This window comes from Primulina tabacum, chromosome 2 (genome assembly GCF_025594145.1).
Source record: "Primulina tabacum isolate GXHZ01 chromosome 2, ASM2559414v2, whole genome shotgun sequence".
NCBI lineage: Eukaryota > Viridiplantae > Streptophyta > Magnoliopsida > Lamiales > Gesneriaceae > Primulina > Primulina tabacum.
The window spans coordinates 18,567,329-18,586,325 of record NC_134551.1 but is presented as its reverse complement, the minus strand read 5'-3'; the positions used below and the strand labels follow the sequence as shown (position 1 = coordinate 18,586,325).

Genomic DNA, 18,997 nt, shown 5'->3' with positions numbered 1-18,997 from the left:
ATTTCGATGCTGCGGAAGTACATGTCTAATCCGTCGCATGTGCTTAATTATGAACCTCTTAAACTAACTCCAAATTTGTCGTATGAAGAAAGACCTGTCCAGATTCTGGCTAGACAAGAAAGACGATTGCGTAACAAAGTAATTCCAATGGTCAAGGTCAAGTGGCTGAATCACTCGGAAGAGGAAGCTACTTGGGAAACTGAGAGGGACTTGAAGAGTCGCTATCCGGATCTATTCGGTAAGTTCTAATTTCGAGGACGAAATTTTATTTAAGGGGGGAGGAATTGTAAGGTCCAAAATTAAGACGACGTAATCCAACTGCATGCGAATCTAGGAAATTATGAAAAATTGAGTAATTAATTGATTTTAGCTGCTAATTAATTATGTGACGTACTTGTTTATATGCTAAATGAGATTTATTTGTCATCATGCATAAAAAAATGTATTTTTAGGAATATTCAAGTGACGATCGAGGAACGGGGACCGAGGGCTGAAGAAAACGTAAAATATTTATATTAAATAATTATTTTTAATTATTTAAAAGATGGTCGATTCTTTTTAGTATTTTTATGAAATTAAGGGTTTTGAGGTGATTTTATACGCCGGGGCGTAAATTTTATCGGTGTTGGTTTTTCAACTAAAATACGAGCTTTTTGGCAACCCGGCTAATAAATTCACAAATTTATTTAAACAAAAACCTTGTTAATATTTTATTTAATTCTAATTAAAGGCTAATGGGCTTAATTGTTGGCTTAATGGGCCTAAAGCCATGTTAGCAAATAATTAGTATATAATACATGATTTAGTCTCCCCAAAACCCTACACTTTTTGCATCAAGGGATCGGCCACACACTTTTTAAAATCTGAAAACACTCCCATACACACACGGCACTCACCACACCAAGCTAGAAGAGGTTTTCGAAGGCATCAAGCCAAGAGCAAGCCATCGTCGCGTCCCGTTCTTCGTCGTCAACGGTTTTTCGTGCGTATAAAACGCAAAGGCACACCCTAATCTCCCTTTACTCATCCATCATATCATATTAATGCTTAAATTATTGGATGCATGAATAACATGAAAGAAAAACAAGTGCCACTTTTCTAAATTTTCGTTTTGGATCATAGCATGATATGTTAAGCAAGGTTTTTGATTCTTAAAACATGATTGTATGTTGTTTAAGGACTGCCATGATCTAGGCCATGATTTACAAGGGTTTACACGTGAGTTAGGGTCCTGTAAGCGCACCATACACGCTGGAATTTGAAGAGCACCAAATAAAACGTAAGTTGCTGTCATGGGAAGAACATGGGTTCGATTAGGGGTCCTCACGGCCGGGCTTGGTGCGACTCTTGTCCAAGGGCTAGCCAGGGGCGTGGGGGAGACCAAGGAAGAGTCCTAGCCATGCTAGGACTCGAGAGGAGAGGCGGCGAAGAGTCCATCGTAGGAAGGACTCTACCCGAGAAGCATGGTAGTTCGCGTGCAGGAGGTGCGCGGCTGCAGGGAAGGGAAGGGCTCGTTCCAAGCTTGCTGGGCAGGGTTAGGGCGAGTCCTTAGGATCCTGGGTAAGTGCTAGGTACGCTGGTTCGTGGCTAGAGTGTCGGCTAGGGTCCTTATTGCATCAAACATAGAGTCCATGCAGGATATAACTCTCGGCCAGCTTATGGGCAGTAGAGGGGACCTTCGTTTTTGGTTTTGGGGAGGGTTTCTTGTTAAAGTTAGAGTCCAGTAGGCTAAATTATTGTGTTGGGCAAGTTTTGGCTCGACATGGTTCGGGGGTAACTCGTGAAAATCAGAAGTTGGCTCGGGGTCGAAGTTTAGATGTCAAAATAGGGTTTTAAGTAAAGAAAAAATTGGAAAACGGCTCACGGGGGTCGAGTCGGGGTCCATAAGGGCTAAAATAATATAAAAAGACTAAATTTAGAATTTAAGAATTTTATATTAAAGTTTGGTATTTTTCGGGATTAAAACACTGTTAAAACAATTAAGAAAAGATAATTGAAAAAGTCTAACATTTAAGCCAAATAAAATTATGAAAAAAATTCACGTAAGCTTAAATAATTATTTGGGACATGTTAGAGTCGTGAAATCAAGGAAAAAGTCGAAAACGTAAAATGTTGAGTCCAGGGGTAAAACGGTCTTTTTACACCTAGAAATTAGTAAGGTCATGGCAGTGCCCTAAATGCTATTTTATGAAAATATGATTATTTTTAAATGTTTATGAATTGTTCATGATTGAATGATGATTTTTAAATGTCTATTTGATTTTTATGATTGAGGGAAGACATTTAAAATACATGTTGCATGCTTGGTTTCAAAAATGAAAAACGTAATGATATTCATGATTTTTCTAAAGTGATGTGAATGAAAAATGTTGAAGGATGTGAAATAATTGTGACTAATTCGTTAATGTTGGCGACGTCGTGAGGGTTATGGTCCCAGTGGGAGCCCGACGATCGTGTTTCCATCATTGCGAATATGTGGTAACGGATATGTGGTAACGGATATGTGGTAACGGTTTTGTGGTAACGGAAGAATGGGAATATCGTGAGGGGAAAAGGCCCCAGAGGGAGCCCATTTATGGGAAAAGGCCCCAGAGGGAGCCCCGACGAGCGTATTTCTATTCGAATCATGATAGGCCAGGGCCCAGTTGACCGGTGAGAGTGTTGCTGGTGTCCCCCGCCGCCCAGTACTGTGGTTTTATGTAGATGGATCCATCGACCCTCATGAGCATGATCAGGAAAGTCACAATTAACGATCTGAATTCAACAAAAAGGAAAAGGAAAAGGAAAAGGAAAAATGTTTATGATCATGAAAAATGTTTTATGTCATGTCATGTTGAGGAAAAAGGGAAAAGGTTAAGGTTTATGGTTGCATGTCATGAAAAAGTATTTTATAAAAATATTTATGTTTAAAGTTTATGCATCATGAAAATATTTATGAAAATGTTTATGTTTATGCATCTTCATGAAAACGATATTTTAGGTACACATATTTTTCACCGTTATATGTTGACTGTATTACGTATTACTCGTTATCAAGATTATGGTGTGTTGAGTCTTTAGACTCACTAGGTGTGATGGATGCAGGTGGTATTGAGGGAGGACTTGATGAGTGATTTGACTGGACTGAAGGCGCACACAACCTGAGGACCAGCGCTTCTACTTTTTCCGCATTATGACTTTTGACTCATGCTTTATGATTAAAGATTTTTAAGATTACTTATGTATGCTTTTGAGAGATTTTTGAGAGGTTTAGTATGGGCTTTACTTTTCAAATTATTGCTTTTTAGGTTTAGTAAAATGTTTGACGATTTTATGCTTTAAAATATTTTTCTTTGGATTTTTAAATAGCAGTTGGATGTTTATTTTTAAAATGATGTCAAAAATATTTTATGGTTCGGCCGATGCTAAGTGAGGAAAAAAAAAAAAAAATTTCTAGTACTTTTAAAGCAATAAAAAGAGCAGGACGTCTCATCAGGTATGGCTGGTGAGATGGTTTCCTACCATCTAAATGCTTTGTCTTCGGGGATGGCGTCACTACTTCTACTTTAAATTCTTTGGGGACTTCCAGTGGATGATGTTGGGTTTACACGTTTTTGATCCAATTATGGCCAACTTCCAGGCCAGAGTTTCCATCAAATGTTGAGATTCGATTCTTTTCGGAGTGACTCATAGGTGTATTTAATACCACATGGTTGAGGTTATGGTGGTGTCTAGTTGGCGTTTGGATTCATAAACCCTTGTAGTATTGCGGCCATAATGGTTGCAATAGTCATCATGTCTTCTTAACTAAGGTTAACCCTTGGTGGTGGAGGAGGAGATAAGTTCTCGGTTTCATTTTCGTTACGCTTGCCATACCGTGGGTTACAATTTTTTTTGGTGGTTTTCATGAATTTTCTATAACCATAAAGTTTTCTATGTCTTCTATCAAGTCTTCATCATCACTATCTTCTACAACTATATCCATAAGCTCTTCTTCTTCTTCTTCTTCCATTTTTTCCACGACGAGATGCATATAGTTATTTTGTTCTTGCAGTCTATCCATAGCGCCATGAAGCTTGGCGATGTAACGTTCTTTTTAGCTAGCAAGGTCTTCGTGCTGATGACGAGAGTGGTTAGCAAGGTCGTTCTCAGTTTCAATCATTTCTATCAACTCTCGGTTAAGGGTAACTAGTCATACCACATGAGATGGATTACATGAGTTTAGGGCGAGCTAGCTCTCTACTCGATCAAAATGATGGGTTAGGCGTTGTATATCATTTTGAAGCAGCTCCTTAATCTCCATGAGTTGTTTCTCTCTGGAGAGTTGAGTCTTTAGGGTTGCGATATCTCGGGTTTGGTTGTCATTGATAAGATGACACATGCAAAGTGCGACTTGAGCACGAGTACGAGGGACAGCAATCTCCTAGACAAATTGAATTAAAAAACTTAGAATAATGGGAAAAAAAAAATCAAAGTTACTACATTAGTAAAATATTTGAAGCGAACAAAATATTTTCGTGGGATTTTCCAAAAAGGAAAAGTTAAAAATTGTTGGAAACTTAATTTCAGGAGTTTGACAAAGTGAACGTGAAAATGATGAACAACTGATCAAAAAAACTCAGAATAACTGAACTAAAACAAATTGTAAACTGACAGTAGTTCAAACTGAAGATTAGTGCGTATTTAAGGCAACTGAACTGAGCTAACTGAACTACGTAGTCAATTGGATGATCAGTTGGAACTTATCAGTTAAACAACAATCAGTTGAGAGCAATCAGTTAATCATATCAGTTTTTTCAACTGATAAATCAGTTTGACACGTCATCAGTTACGGAACGTAGCTATCAACCGACAATTGTAGAATAGCAGACTGCAACGCATAGTGGGAACTCCGCTTATCAGAAAAGCTACAGTGTACGATTGTCATAAGAATGTCGACGTGGCTATATGTTGGGTGCAATAATTGTCCCTGCTTCGTAGAGCGATCGAACCGTGGTGCTTGAGCTGTTGTGCGGTTTAAAAGATTTGAGTTTCACCATTACCACCAGCTATAACTTTTCGCTTTTGGTAAAACGACAAGCGCTCGGCCCTACAATTGGTATTAGAGCCAAGGTCACGGGTTCGATTCTCCTTGATTGCAAGGAGTGCAATTATTTGGAGGGAAATTGTTGGAGGGAGATTGTTGGGTGCAATAATTGTCCCTACTTGGTAGAGCGATCGAACCGTGGTGCTTGAGCTGTTGTGCGGTTTAAAAGATTTGAGTTGAACCATTACCACCAGCTATAGCTTTTGGTAAAGCGGCAAGCGCTCGGTCCTACACTATACAATGGATATAAAGATTAAAATGGATTTATTGTTACCGTTGGAAGCAAAGCCTATAAATAGCCGAGATGATCAGCTGAGCAGACGATCTGTAATCTGAAATCCAGAATCCTAAATTCGAGCAATCAGTTACCAAGCAAAATTCTGTGCATACTCTTTCAGTTCTAAATCTATCAAAAGTTCATGCTTAATATACATATTCATAGCATTCAAGGCTATACTTCGAGCTTAAAAGCACAAACATTCTATAGTGTATTATTCGATCTTGTAGAGATCAGTTGTGCTAAATAGTTACTTATCAGTTGAGTACTGATAAACTGTATTGAAACTAAGAGTTTCAGTTTGGCATTGTTAAGTCCAAAATTGAAATGAGTTTGTACAAATCAGTGTATAGATCAAATTCTTTTAGTAAATATCATATCTTCGAGATAGAAGGGGTGATGTAGGAGTGTTTGAAATCTCCGAACATCCACAAATCTTGTGTCCCCTAATTTCAGTTTTTATTCTATTTGTCATTCAGTTTATTTACGCACTTTCATTAGTTAAATGATTGATATTGAAAAACAATATTCCTGAATTTAGTTTAACACTAAACTGATTCATTATTCGAAGAAGTTGTGAAAACTGTTAAGTGTTTATTCAACTCCCCTTCTAAACACTTCTTCACTCCCATTCAATCCTAACAAAAAATTTCGCATAGAATAAATGATGAGATCGAGTTTTGAGATTTCTTTTCGAAGATATGTCATTCAAATATACCCACAATTGGCAATAACTTGAATTTGGAAATCTAAATGATAAAAGATGAGTTTGATTTATCGGAATGATTTGTACATGAAGGCATTGGGTGGGATTATGAACCTAGCGGCTCTGATACCACTTAAATGTCACGCCCTAAGACCGAGGCATAATTGACATCCCACATTCTTTAACAATTTCATTGAAAACAATAAGACTCGTAGTAAACAGCCAAAAATTAGTCTAATTCATAAAAGAACATTGTCTTTACATATATAAAATACGAATAATGCGGAAGCAGTTCTTGCAAAGAGAAGTGTGAAATGCTAAAGAGAAAGCGAATGAACTATAATCATGAAATCAGGGACTTGATCTTCATAACTCTGCATTTCTTCACCAGTCCCAAAATTGATCTTGTTCCATCTCTTCCACATGTTCTTCATTATTATCCGGGTAAGACGTAAGTGGGTGAGCGTTTTTGAAATAATCGGCAAGTGGGGTCAATCTAATACCAGAATAACAAGTTATACATATCTTTAAATTGATCATTTTTCTGAGCAGATGTCGAAAAAAGAATAGACTGATTTCAGAACTTGTATCAATCAGATCATATCAAACATAACAAAATCTTAACAGAACAAAGTCTTATCAAATCAGAATTACTTACTAAACACAGATCTTATAATAATGATCATGAGCTATCTTGATTTTGGGCTACCTATGGGGCCTTCTCTATAAATGCACTCTCTCTAGGATCTTTTCCCGCATCTGAGCTCCCTCTAGAGCCTTCTCCCATAGACAGACTCCCTCTAGGGCCTTTTCTCTTAGTCTTTTCTGATGCGCCATCATTCGAATCATATCAAACAAAACTTATCCCATTGGGACAAAACAAAGGGATGGAACAGATCTAATCAAAACAAAATGGACAGAACAAATCAGATTGGAACAAAACTTACCAAAAGATGCAAATGCGAAGCATATACTAATATAAACGATTCATAGCATAACATACAATATACGATCGAATTTTAACACATACATAAGACTTTAAAACATATATAATCTCACTTAAACTTTGTTCGAATGTACGATTCGAACTTAAACGATACTTGGGAAAACTTGGGTCGAACACGGGCAGCCTTTCGAGCGAACTTGGGCAGCACCTCGGTCACAATCTGGGCAGAACCTGGTCACAATTTTGGCAGCACTTGGAAAATTCTACAATGGCCGAATGCAGCCTTTCTTCATTGCTTGAAGTGGCCGAAACTTGGAGGGATTTTGTGGAGGATTTTGGTGCGTCAATTCTCAACACATGGTGTGGTATTTATAGATGAAAAAACGATAGTTCTTCCCCCCCGCCCCAATTATCCGAATTTGGCCTTTCAAATAACCAAAAGTAATGGTCTAATTAGCCTCCATGTGTTCAAAGTTTATCGACAACCAAAAGTCACCTTGGTGCACTTAACGGTAATTTCTCACACAAAAAATTTGTCCAATATTTTAGCTCTTCCATTGGCTGTATTTTTTGTTTATTCAGGACATGAAAGAGAGATTCTTTAAGCTAAATTTTTGAGTTCATGAGCTAGGGGTTTTCTTCTTCGATCGGCAATATTTTGGTCTTTGCGGTTTTGCGACGTCTCGAGCTCCATTATGTTGTATTTTTCACATCTTGAGCTGAAATTTCAAGTCTAATTGTTGATCTTTTAATTTGACAAGCTTGAGCTAAAATTTTCGAGGTTTATTGTTTGTGTGATTTGCTTCAAAAATCCGAGTCCTAAAAGAAGTTGCGCGCAGTTTGGTGGTGTTTATCATGCGGTGGCGTAAAACTAGCACGTGCATGTACGGGTGGCACGCAGCTCGTGTGAAGTATTTGTTGCACGGGCACAGGGATGCACCTTGGGAACGCACGGGTGCACTTGTAGTACTGTGTTCTTTGTCATCTCGCACTCGAATTCTTGGTTTCTCAACACGATTCCATGAAATGCATCCTTGAACACCTTTAATCGCTTGACTATGCTTGATGATTAATATTCAATCACCATCAAGTTTATATGATTGAGACAACAAATATTCTTAAAATTTCTTCAAAAAATTAGGACATCATGCTTGATCAGATTGATATCATAAATGATATGATTCTTCGTGAACATGAAAAAGCAAACTTGAACATTTGGATGAATCGAACCCTCAATACAAAAACGCAACGAGTATTTAATTTATCCAAATAACAAGTATATTGTGATATTCAACCCTAAACCATAAAACCTAGTGACAAATAACACAGATATAAAAATCTCTCTCTAAAGAACCTCCAAAGAGATCGTATTTGACAATCCTCATGAAGGAACAATTGACAAACATCACCAAATATAAAATTTTGGTTAGTTTGATTTAATAAACACAAAAGTTGTAGCAAATCCAGGCTTTGAATTGAGAGATAACTCAGAAAATATCAGTAATAATCTAAATAATAATGTTTACAAGTATGTTTATATAAAAGAAAGGAAACAAATAATAATCTGAATAACAATGTTTACAATTTTTATTATATGTAAGAAATGCAACAAATCATGTAAATCCAGAAAACTAGGATTTCCTTTTTGAATTTTCATCGCGCATGTTGTAGCGCACTGAAAACGTTTTGTGCGTGCTTGCTGAAGTTTCGCACATGTTTGGTAGACTTTGAAGCGCGGTTGCACGCCTTTTGCTGCCCCATGTGCAGTATTTGTTGCATGGGAACGCGGCTGCGCCTTGGGAACGTGCGGGTGCACTTCTAGAATTGTATTCTTGGTCATCTAGCACTCGAGTGCTTGGTTGCTCGACACGATTCTATTAAATTATTCATTGAACCCATTTAATCACTTGATTATACTTGATGCTTAATCTTCAATCACCATGAAGCTTGTTAAAATTTATTCCAAAAATTAGTACATCCTGCTTGATGAGATTCATATCAGAATATAAACTTCATTAATGAGCTACGTAAATGCAAAATAATAAATGAGTAGGTCTCTTGTGAGACGGTCTCACGAATATTTATCTGTGAGATGGGTCAACCCTATCAATATTCATAATAAAAATTAATATTTTTTCATGGATGACGCAAATAAGATATATGTCTCACAAAATTTGACCCGTGGGACCATCTCACACAAGTTTGCCATAATAAATTCTTATGGTTTTCGGTAACGTTCGGCAGCTAACAAATCCTCATTTGAGGTGCCAAATGAATATAAACTGATTCAAATGTACAAAACTTATGCTGGCAAGTTGGAGGGTGATGGACAAGTCATTACATAGGCTCTTCTATATATTTATATATATTTTTTCTTTTCATGACATGAAACTCACAACTGTTACCATTCGGTATGCATTGGATAAAACATTGAACTAATGCAATAATTTGCAAACAACGTCAGTCAATTAAACCACAATGGACATGTTTCAATCATTTCTATCAACTCTCGTTTAAGGGTAACTAGTCATACCATGTGAGATGGGTTACATGGGATTAGGGCGAGATGGTTCTCTGCTCGATCAAGTTGATGGGTTAGACGTTGTATATCAGTTTAAAGCATGTCCTTAATCTCCATGAGTTGTTTCTCTCTAGCGAGTTGAGTCTTTAGGGTTGCGATATCTCGGGTTTGGTTATCATTGATAAGATGACACATGCGAAGTGCGGCTTGAGCACAAGTACAAGGGTTAGTAATCTCCTAGACAAATTGAATAAAAAGGCTTAGAATAATGGCAAAAATCAAAGTTACAACATTTGTAAAATATTTAAAGCGAACAAAATATTTTCGAGGGATTTTCCAAAAAGGACACGTTAAAAGTTTTCGCATAGATTGAGAGTGTTGAACAATTGACGAGATCGAGTTTTGAGATTTCTTTTCGAAGATATGTCATTCAAATATACCCACAATTGGCAATAACTTGAATTTGGAAATCTAAGCGATAATATATGAGTTTGATTTGTCGGAATGATTTGGACATGAAGGCATGGGGCTTTAGCCAAAATCTAAGTGAGATTATGAACCTAGGGGCTCTAATACCACTTAAATGTCACGCCCTAAGACTGAGGCATAGATGACATCCGATATTGTTTAACAATTTCATTGAAAACAATAAGCCTCGTAACAAACAGCCAAAAATTAGTCTAATTCATAAAAAAACATTGTCTTTACATATGTAAAATATGAATAATGCGGAAGCAGTTCTTGCAAAGAGAATAAACTATAATCATGAAATCAAGAACTTGATCTTCATAACTCTAGATTTCTTCACCAGTCCCAAAATTGATCTTGTTTCGTCTCTTCCACTTGTTCTTCACTATTATCCGGGTAAGAGGTAAGAGGTAAGAGGGTGAGCGTTTTGGAAATACTCGGCAAGTGGGACCAATCTAATACCAGAATAACAAGTTATATATACATATACATATCTTTAAATTGATCATTTTTCTGACCAGATTTCGAAAACGGAATAGATTGAGTTCAGAACTAGTATCAATCAGATCATATCAAACATAACAAAATATTAACAGAACAAAGTCTATCAAATCAGAATTACATACTGAACACAGATCTTATAGTAATGACCACGCGCTATCTTGATCATGGGCTCCCTATAGGGCCTTCTCCTATAAATGGGCTCTCTCTAAGGTCTTTTCCCGCATCCGAGCTTCCTCTAGAGCCTTCTCCCATAGACAGACTCCCTCTAGGGTCTTTTTCCTCACAGTCTTTCCAGATGCGCCATCATTCGAATCATATCAAACAAAACTTATCCCATTGGGACGAAACAAAGGGATCGAAAGGATCTAATCGAAACAAAATGGACAGAAAAAATCAGATCAGAACAAAACTTAACGGTAATTTCTCACACAAAAAGTTTGTCCAATATTTTAGCTCTTTCATTGGCTGTATTTTTGGTTTATTTAGGACATGAAAGAGAGATTCTTTGAGCTAAATTTTTGAGTTCATGAGCTTGGGGTTTTCTTCTTCGATCGGCAATATTTTGGTCTTTGCGATTTCGCGACGTCTCGAGCTCCATTATGTTGTATTTTGCGTATCCTGAGCTGAAATTTCAATTCTAATTGTTGATCTTTTAATTTGACAAGCTTGAGCTAAAATTTCCGAGGTTTATTGTTTGTGTGATTTGCTTCAAAAATTCGAGTCCTAAAAGAAAATGTGCGCAGTTTGGTGGTGTTTAACGTGCGGTGGCGTAGAACTAGCACGTGGATGTACAGGTGGCACGTAGCTGCTGTCCCATGTGAAGTATTTGTTGCACAGGCACAGGGATGCGCCTTGGGAACACACGGGTGCACTTGTAGGACTGTATTCATTGTCATCTCGCACTCGAATGCGCTTGGTTTCTCAACACGATTCCATGAAATGCATCCTTGAACCCCTTTAATCGCTTGACTATGATTGATGATTCATATTCAGTCACCATCGAGTTTATATGATTGAGGCAACAAATATTCTTAAAATTCCTTCAAAAAATTAGGACATCATTCCTGATCAGATTCATATCATAAATGATATGATTCCTCGTGAACATGAAAAAGCACTCGAATATTTGGATGAATCGAGCCCTCAATACAAAAACGCAACGAATATTTAATTTATCCAGATCTTGGAAACAATTTATATTGTGATATTCAACCTTAAACCATAAAACCTAGTGACAAATAACACGGATATAAAAATCGCTCTCAAAAGAACCTCCAAAGAGATCATATTTGACAATCCTCATGAAGGAACAATTGAAAAACATCACCAAATATAAAATTTTGATTAGTTTGATTTGAAAAACACAAAAGATGTAGCAAAGCCAAGCTTTGAATTGAGAGATAACTCTGAAAATATCAATAATAATCTAAATAACAATGTTTACAACTATGTTTATATGAAAGAAAGGCAACAAATAATAATCTGAATAACAATGTTTACAATTGTGATTATATGTAAGAAATGCAACAAATCATGTAAATCTAGAAAACTAGGATTTCCTTTTTGAATTTTCATCGCGAACATTGTAGCGCACTGAAAACGTGTTGTGCATCGCCTGCTGCAGTTTCGAACATGTTTGGTAGACTTTGGAGCGCGGTTGCGCGCCTTTTGCTGTCCCGTGTGCAGTATTTGCTGCATGGGAATGAGGCTGCGCCTTGGGAACATGCGGGTGCACTTCTAGAATTGTATTCTTGGCCATCTAGCACTCGAATGCTTGGTTGCTCGACACGATTCTATTAAATTATTCACTGTACCCATTTAATCACTTGACTATACTTGATGCTTAATCTTCAATCACCATGAAGCTCGTTAAAATTTATTCCAAAAATTAGTACATCCTGCTTGATGAGATTCATATCAGAATATAAACTTCATTAATAAGCTACATAAATGCAAAATAATAAATTCATATGGTTTTCGATAACGTTCGGCAGCTAACAAATCCTCATTTGAGGTGCCAAATGAATACAAAACTGATTCAAATGTACAAAACTTATGCTGGCAAGTTGGAGGGTGACGGACAAGTCATTACATATGCTCTTCTATATATTTATATATTTTTTTCTTTTCATGATGTGAAACTCGCAAATGTTACCATTCGGTACGCACTCAATAAAACATTGAACTAATGCAATAGTTTGCAAACAACGTCACTCAAGTAACCCACAATGGACATGTTTTGTGTGACAAGCGCGTCCAAGAAGGAATTTGTAGGGAGAATGAAACTCATTATTTTTGACCAAATACTCACATACTTCATCAACTCGAACATTATTTCCTTACATAGCAACTGTAACTTTATATTTTGTATGTTTGTAAGGTATCTGTTATATCTGATTCGAGACTTATGCCCCACAAGTTGTCAAGTATCGATAACACTAGTAGGACAAATCTATAACTATATGGAGAGAATATTTTTTAAAATCAAATAATGTATTTTTAATACAAGATTAGTCTTTTATATTTATTAATGAGGTATTTTCTGTTTGAAAAAAAAAATATGTATCTTCAAATTAAAATTATTAGTGAAAATAGATGCGTACTTACTTTTGCCAGCTAAATCCACAAAGGTGGTGATGTTGTTCAAGGCTAGTCGGATGAGGACACTAGCCCAGTAGTGGTATGCAATGCACTATGCATTTATAACTGAGTCTATGTATTTGTTCTATTTTTTTAGACTAATGTATTTGTTTAGACAATTTTTTTTTTAACTCTGAGATTAATATGTTACCATATCGATCCAAACCTTTAAATTAAAAATTTTCATAAAATATGATCTATAAATCATCGACAATGGTTGAATTACATGTAAAAGTAGTAATTTGAAATACCATTTTATTTCATTATTTAATTTATCTGCATAATTTCGAAACTAGTGCCTATTGTTTTGTGCTGAAACCGTTGTGGTCCCTTTTGCCAATATGCCCAAAAAAACTTTTTAACCTGCGACTTCAAGACATTTTGATCCTCCATGAGACACAATTCTTAAAAATTAATGAAGAAGGAAACATGCTCCACATATGTCCATGCTTTACCAAGATCAAGGATAATTAGATTTTTCTTCTTTGGGACTAAAAACGTTTTGATCCTTCTTACTTGTCCATCTCTCCTTCTACTGTTTATTTTATCCATGAACAAATCCTCTAAAACTAAAAAGTTAGCAAACTTGTTTTTGGCAAATGACAATCAACAAGGACTAAAACCAATTTAAGTTTGGAAACAATTATATACGGACTAGTTTTTTTTTAAATGGAAAGATACCATATGTCAGTCCGGCGCCTTTATATAGATGATATCATACAAGCGACGGTCCACAAATCTTTGAATGGCCCAGCTCCGGAATTCGTATCTCATCTCCTACAATCTACTTCAAGCTTTGGGATGGTAAGAACAAAAATCTTTGTCTCCCATTTCTCATACTCCCACACTGAGATGCTCACGAGTGTGTATGTGGAAGGAGACTCAGTTTGTATGTTATGTGCAGGTCCTTTTCTCTTTTCAGAATTTTGAGAGTTTTCCTCTCTACTCAATCTATTCATGGCGCTTATGCTTCTGCGGGTGAACTAATCTGTGAGTAACCCAGATGTAATTTAGAAGGGATGGCCCATAAAAGGCGTATCTTGATTCTTTCTTTCTTTTCTTTTTTTTTTTTCATGAATTTTATGTGTATGTATAGGTTGGTTGCAAACTCTGGCATTCTTGGAAGTTATTCATGGGGCTATAGGTGACTTAGAAAATCATGGATTTTTGTTGTTTGATTTCATAGAATTGTAGTGATTTTCTGTGGGTACAATTTCTGCTTTTGGATTTAAAGGAATTGTTCCGAGTGGTGTGGTGTTTCCTCTGATGCAATGGGGTGGGAGGACTCATTTTTTGCTCGCTATTGTTCGTCGTATTCACGAGGTTCGTGCTCTACACTGGATTTAGTAGTCAGTGTGGGGAATTACATTTACAATTGAATCCGGTTTGGCCTATCTTCTATTACGCTCGTCGGATTAAATAATTCGAGAGAAAACACAAATAAAATGAGCGGAAAATTAAAAATAACAGATGGAGAATAATGAGATATAATGATTAGTATTGAAATTATGTGGGTTATTTTGAATAAAGAGTATTACTTTCTTGAAAGATTCAATGAGTTCTTAGAAGCTTATTCTTATATGTTTTAAGATTTTTAAATTTGGATGGTACCATTGATTTTATTGCTTAGGAACAAAATTTCATCCAAAAAGAGGATTAGGATAGAGGGAGAAGAAGAATGTTTGCAAAAAGTTTAGTTTTTCTTCGAAAAAATTCGTCACCGTAGTTTTTCTTGGGGGTGAATGAAATTTTACCTGAAAATTATTGAAATATAATCATTCTGTGAATGCAGGTGCAGAATCTACCTTCGGTTTCCATAGCTTTCTTTGCTTGGAGCTTATCTGAGGTAATCTTGTTCGTTTCGTTTATGTTTTTGTTCGGGCTAGTATGCTGAGAGTATTAAACGCAAAAGTATAAAATCAATGTGTGCTTAGATGAGGAGCTTTATATGTGATTGGTGTCTAATGCTGGGCTTTATCAAGAGATGCTTATTCAAGGCAATTTTTAGACTCGTGCATAACATGCTACTGCAAACAAGAGTAATGAAAAATCTTTATATGAAACCAAATCGGTTCAAAGATCTTATTTTTTAAAAAAGTATCAATTACAATTTGGAAATCTTTCATTGATTTATGAATAGCCATTACTATCTACTATGTTTATGGTGCAATACATAACTCACTTGGATCCGGAAATTGATAATTGATTAATATCTTTTTAATTATCAGTCTTGTTCCTGCAATCTCCTCATTTGTTTCTCATCACGTCTTCATCAATTTACTTCTTTACAATCTTCTAGGCTTCTACACCAGTAAGATTTTCATTTTCTTTACTGGCTATTTGGATGTAGGTGATCAGATATTCACATTATGCGTTGAATCTGACCGGAAGTACTCCAAAGTGGATCACTTTAATGAGGTGAGAGTTCTTCTACTATCAATGATGCTTGAACTTCTGCAAGGAAATGGTCGAGACTCGAGAAAAGAATCCAAGAAACTCTCCAGATTATGATTTTGATTTTTGTCATATTGTTTTTTAGGTACAATGCATTTATTTTCTTGTATCCCATTGGAGTTTTTCCCGGTGAAAGTAAGCCATTTATCACTTTAGATTCAAATCCACCCATTCCTTCTTGTGTAACTAGGATTCATTTTGTTTCCCTATCAAGACTATGCCTATTTTATGTTAATGATACTACAATCCATTGCAGTGTGGCTCATGTACGATGCTCTGCCATTTATAAAAAAGAAAAAGCTCTACGCGGACCACCTCCCATTTAGCTATTATAACTTTGTCGTGGTATGTATTATTTCCTTATACATCACAACTACTTGGGTTTTTATTCAGCCTATAAGCTTAACCTAGATTCATTTAATCCAGTGGCAAAATGAGGAAGACTTCTCCAATTTAGCTTTCATTACACTTTCTAGTTAGAGTCCATTAAACAAGGGGAAATTCGTGTTTGCTATTACACAGTCTAGCTAGGTATAGTCGTTTGATATATTTTACAATTGAGTGCCCTGATATTACGAGTATCACAACAACATCTGCATTTATAAAATTTTTTGGTGTATAGATTCGTCTATTGCCGAGTAGATACACAAGCGTGCATCTGAGTTAGTTATTTGATCAGCTTATGAAAATTCCTATTCTCTACATTTGAATTACCTTGTAAACGCAATCCAGATGCCTGTAATAGTTTTTTTTTTTGGGCTTAAATATCTTTACTTCATCGGAGGCATTGATACCCTAGTACGTTATACAGATTGCAATTAATTTTGCCTCAACTTGTTTCAAGGACGACAACAGACTGCGATCAAATGAGCTTCAAATGACTAATTTCTTATTTGACATAATTTTTAAAGATTTATACATGTGAAACCCAAAGAAAATGGCATTTCTTTTCAAATATTTTCGTTGTTCAGTTCCTCGTGGTTTACCATTTCTATTTCTTGTGCAGTTGCTGCTTTTTTGCTATCCGTTTCTGTGGTTGAAACTTTACCTTCATTTATTCAAGCAAAGGCGTTCAAAACTCGGTAAAAGCAAGAGGAAGAAAAACTGAAAAATGGAATTTCATTCTCCGAAATGCAAGGTATGGTAAGCCTACAATAAGCTATACCAGAGGGCATACAGAAAAAATCTGAAAAAGTGCAAGCTTTTCTGAAGAATAACTTCTCCGTTTTTGTGAAGGACTCTCACTGTTGCCTTTCAAACTTTGAGTACATATGCAATGTAATTGGGTCTAAAAGTATAGAACAAAGTTATGGTTTAAAACTTGGAGTCCATGTTTGATGTGTTTTGCATTTGACATAAAGAGAAGTTGGAGGGACAAAAAATCATGTTCCAATTTTTTGATCAAGAATATTGTTTGAAAAAATTTCGTATTTTTGTATTTATCTTTATTTAAACCGATGTATCATAGTTTGTGGTCAAAGGGGCCTTGTTTTGATGGTGTTTGCCTCCACCAGCTTGTTCGCAGCTTCGCTCCACTGGTGCCCCTCCCATTGTTAATAACGATTCTATTATTTTTATGATGCATTGAGTTGGGTGATGAGTAGTTCATTGAATTTAACTCCGTTGTATTATTAGTCAAGTTTGACTTATATTGACCAAGTTGTTAATTTCTACCTGAAATGGAAATTTACACGTCTATTAGATTACAAATTTTGTAAGTGTGTTTAGGTAAATATAAAATAATTCTCTTTCATATGATACATAAATAAAAGTTAAATCGTTGCATAAATTTGGTCCAAAATCAATTGTAAAGTTAGGAGTAGTATTGTAGCTTAAAACGAAAATTAGGATTAAGTTGTTGAAATTCTTACTCAATAATAATGAGAAGGATACCATGTGAATTTATAGAAACTCTAATTAATTAAAATCCCAAAACTAGTGCACGTAATCTGATACGACAGACAAGGCCATCTTATCAACTAATTTATTCAACTGTTTTTAAGGATTAGGATCCATTGGTGTATCCACTAGTTTACATCCCAATATATATGTTTCTTTCAAGAGGTCTAGGACATATCCTTTGAAATAATTTATATGCCAATGGATGATGTTGCGACTTCTACTCTCATAAAACATTGCCAGATATATCATTTCAAATTATCTTGGTAGTAAAGTTTTAACTCTCGCTATTTCACCTTCTTCTGAGTGTTTAAAAACTTGACTATGATCGGATTGACATCGTGTATATCCATATCCTTTCAAAACATTTGCGAGTCGGTAAAACCATGCACAAGGTGATTGCTTGAGGCCATAATTCGACTTCCTTATCATGCATAACTTGTTATTGGTTGAATATTCACGTGCACTTCCTCCTCTAGATCTTCATTAATAAACACATTCTTGACATCAAATTGGTACAATAATCAATCGAGATCTGTAGCAAGTGACAAAAGAATTTGAACATTATCGAGTCTATCCACAGAGCAATTGTTTCCTGATAGTCAATCACTTATGACCGTGTGTATCTTTTTGCTACAGGTCGTGTCTTGAAATCGTTTTATACTTCCATAATATTTGTGTTTAATAGTGAATATATCCATTAGCACCCAATTGTTCGTTTTCCAGGAGTTCGACAATATGTCAAGTGTTGTTCTTCCCATGTTTCCTGGTTTAATCATAAACAATATCAGTTTTCCATTTCGGATCTTGGAACGCTTGTTTGACTGATAATGGAATGTGTGCGTTATCTAAACAGAATACAAAATCTCGATACACTTGGTATAATTATTCAAGAGAGAAAATTTTGCATATAGGATGTTGTTTACAAGATACAACACATTTTCTTAGTGAGATGAACCTGTAATCAAAATCACGTTGTTAAAAAACATGAGTGGTATTGTCAGAATTAGTAGAGCCCCATGTTATCTTGTCTTATCTAAATTAAGGAATTATGATAAAAAGGACCATTCTCGATTATGTTTACGTCCATGGACGTATAAAATTTTATGGTAACCAGAAAATAGCATTTGTATTATTTTTTGTTAGGAGAGTAACTAAGGTGATGCGATCTTGAATATTTGATAAGTGCAAGAATTGCATTTAATTTATATGAGAACTCATTTGAATTATATTAGTTTCTGACAAAATTATGCATGATATTTGTTGTTTTTGTGTCGTTCAGGAGGTAAACAATTATTGGATGAATGATGATGATTAGAGGTGTTTTTATACTGAAATGTTGATGGACTAGCGCCGCAGCGCCAAGGAAGGGGCGCCACAGCGCTAAGGCTTCACTGGAGATAAAGAAGAGATGCATCGCTACAACTCACTGCCGCAGCGCCATAGTTTCCCAAGCATGTAGCGCCGCGTCGCTAAGATTGGGACCTGAGAACGATTTACGAGCACCGCGGCGCTAA

The 18,997-nt window shown here is 35.9% G+C and overlaps 1 protein-coding gene across 5 annotated transcripts; it reads left to right on the top strand.

Annotated features, from left to right (window-relative positions):
* The first annotated feature begins 13,614 nt into the window (after positions 1–13,614).
* Positions 13,615–18,781, top strand: LOC142530867 (uncharacterized). Of its 5 annotated transcripts, none has more exons than XM_075636778.1 (10): positions 13,633–13,931; positions 14,032–14,117; positions 14,224–14,271; positions 14,362–14,450; positions 14,920–14,973; positions 15,478–15,545; positions 15,667–15,716; positions 15,838–15,926; positions 16,588–16,719; positions 18,763–18,781. In XM_075636778.1, exons 1-9 carry the CDS (start codon positions 13,873–13,875, stop codon positions 16,687–16,689), a joined length of 645 nt encoding a protein of 214 aa, XP_075492893.1. In that variant the 5' UTR covers positions 13,633–13,872; the 3' UTR covers positions 16,690–16,719; positions 18,763–18,781. The 5 variants fall into 5 exon arrangements, with proteins under 5 accessions (XP_075492901.1, XP_075492893.1, XP_075492885.1 ...); XM_075636770.1 differs by lacking the exon at positions 18,763–18,781 and adding an exon at positions 17,096–17,271; XM_075636760.1 differs by lacking the exon at positions 18,763–18,781 and adding an exon at positions 17,050–17,068.
* The last annotated feature ends 216 nt before the right edge of the window (positions 18,782–18,997 follow it).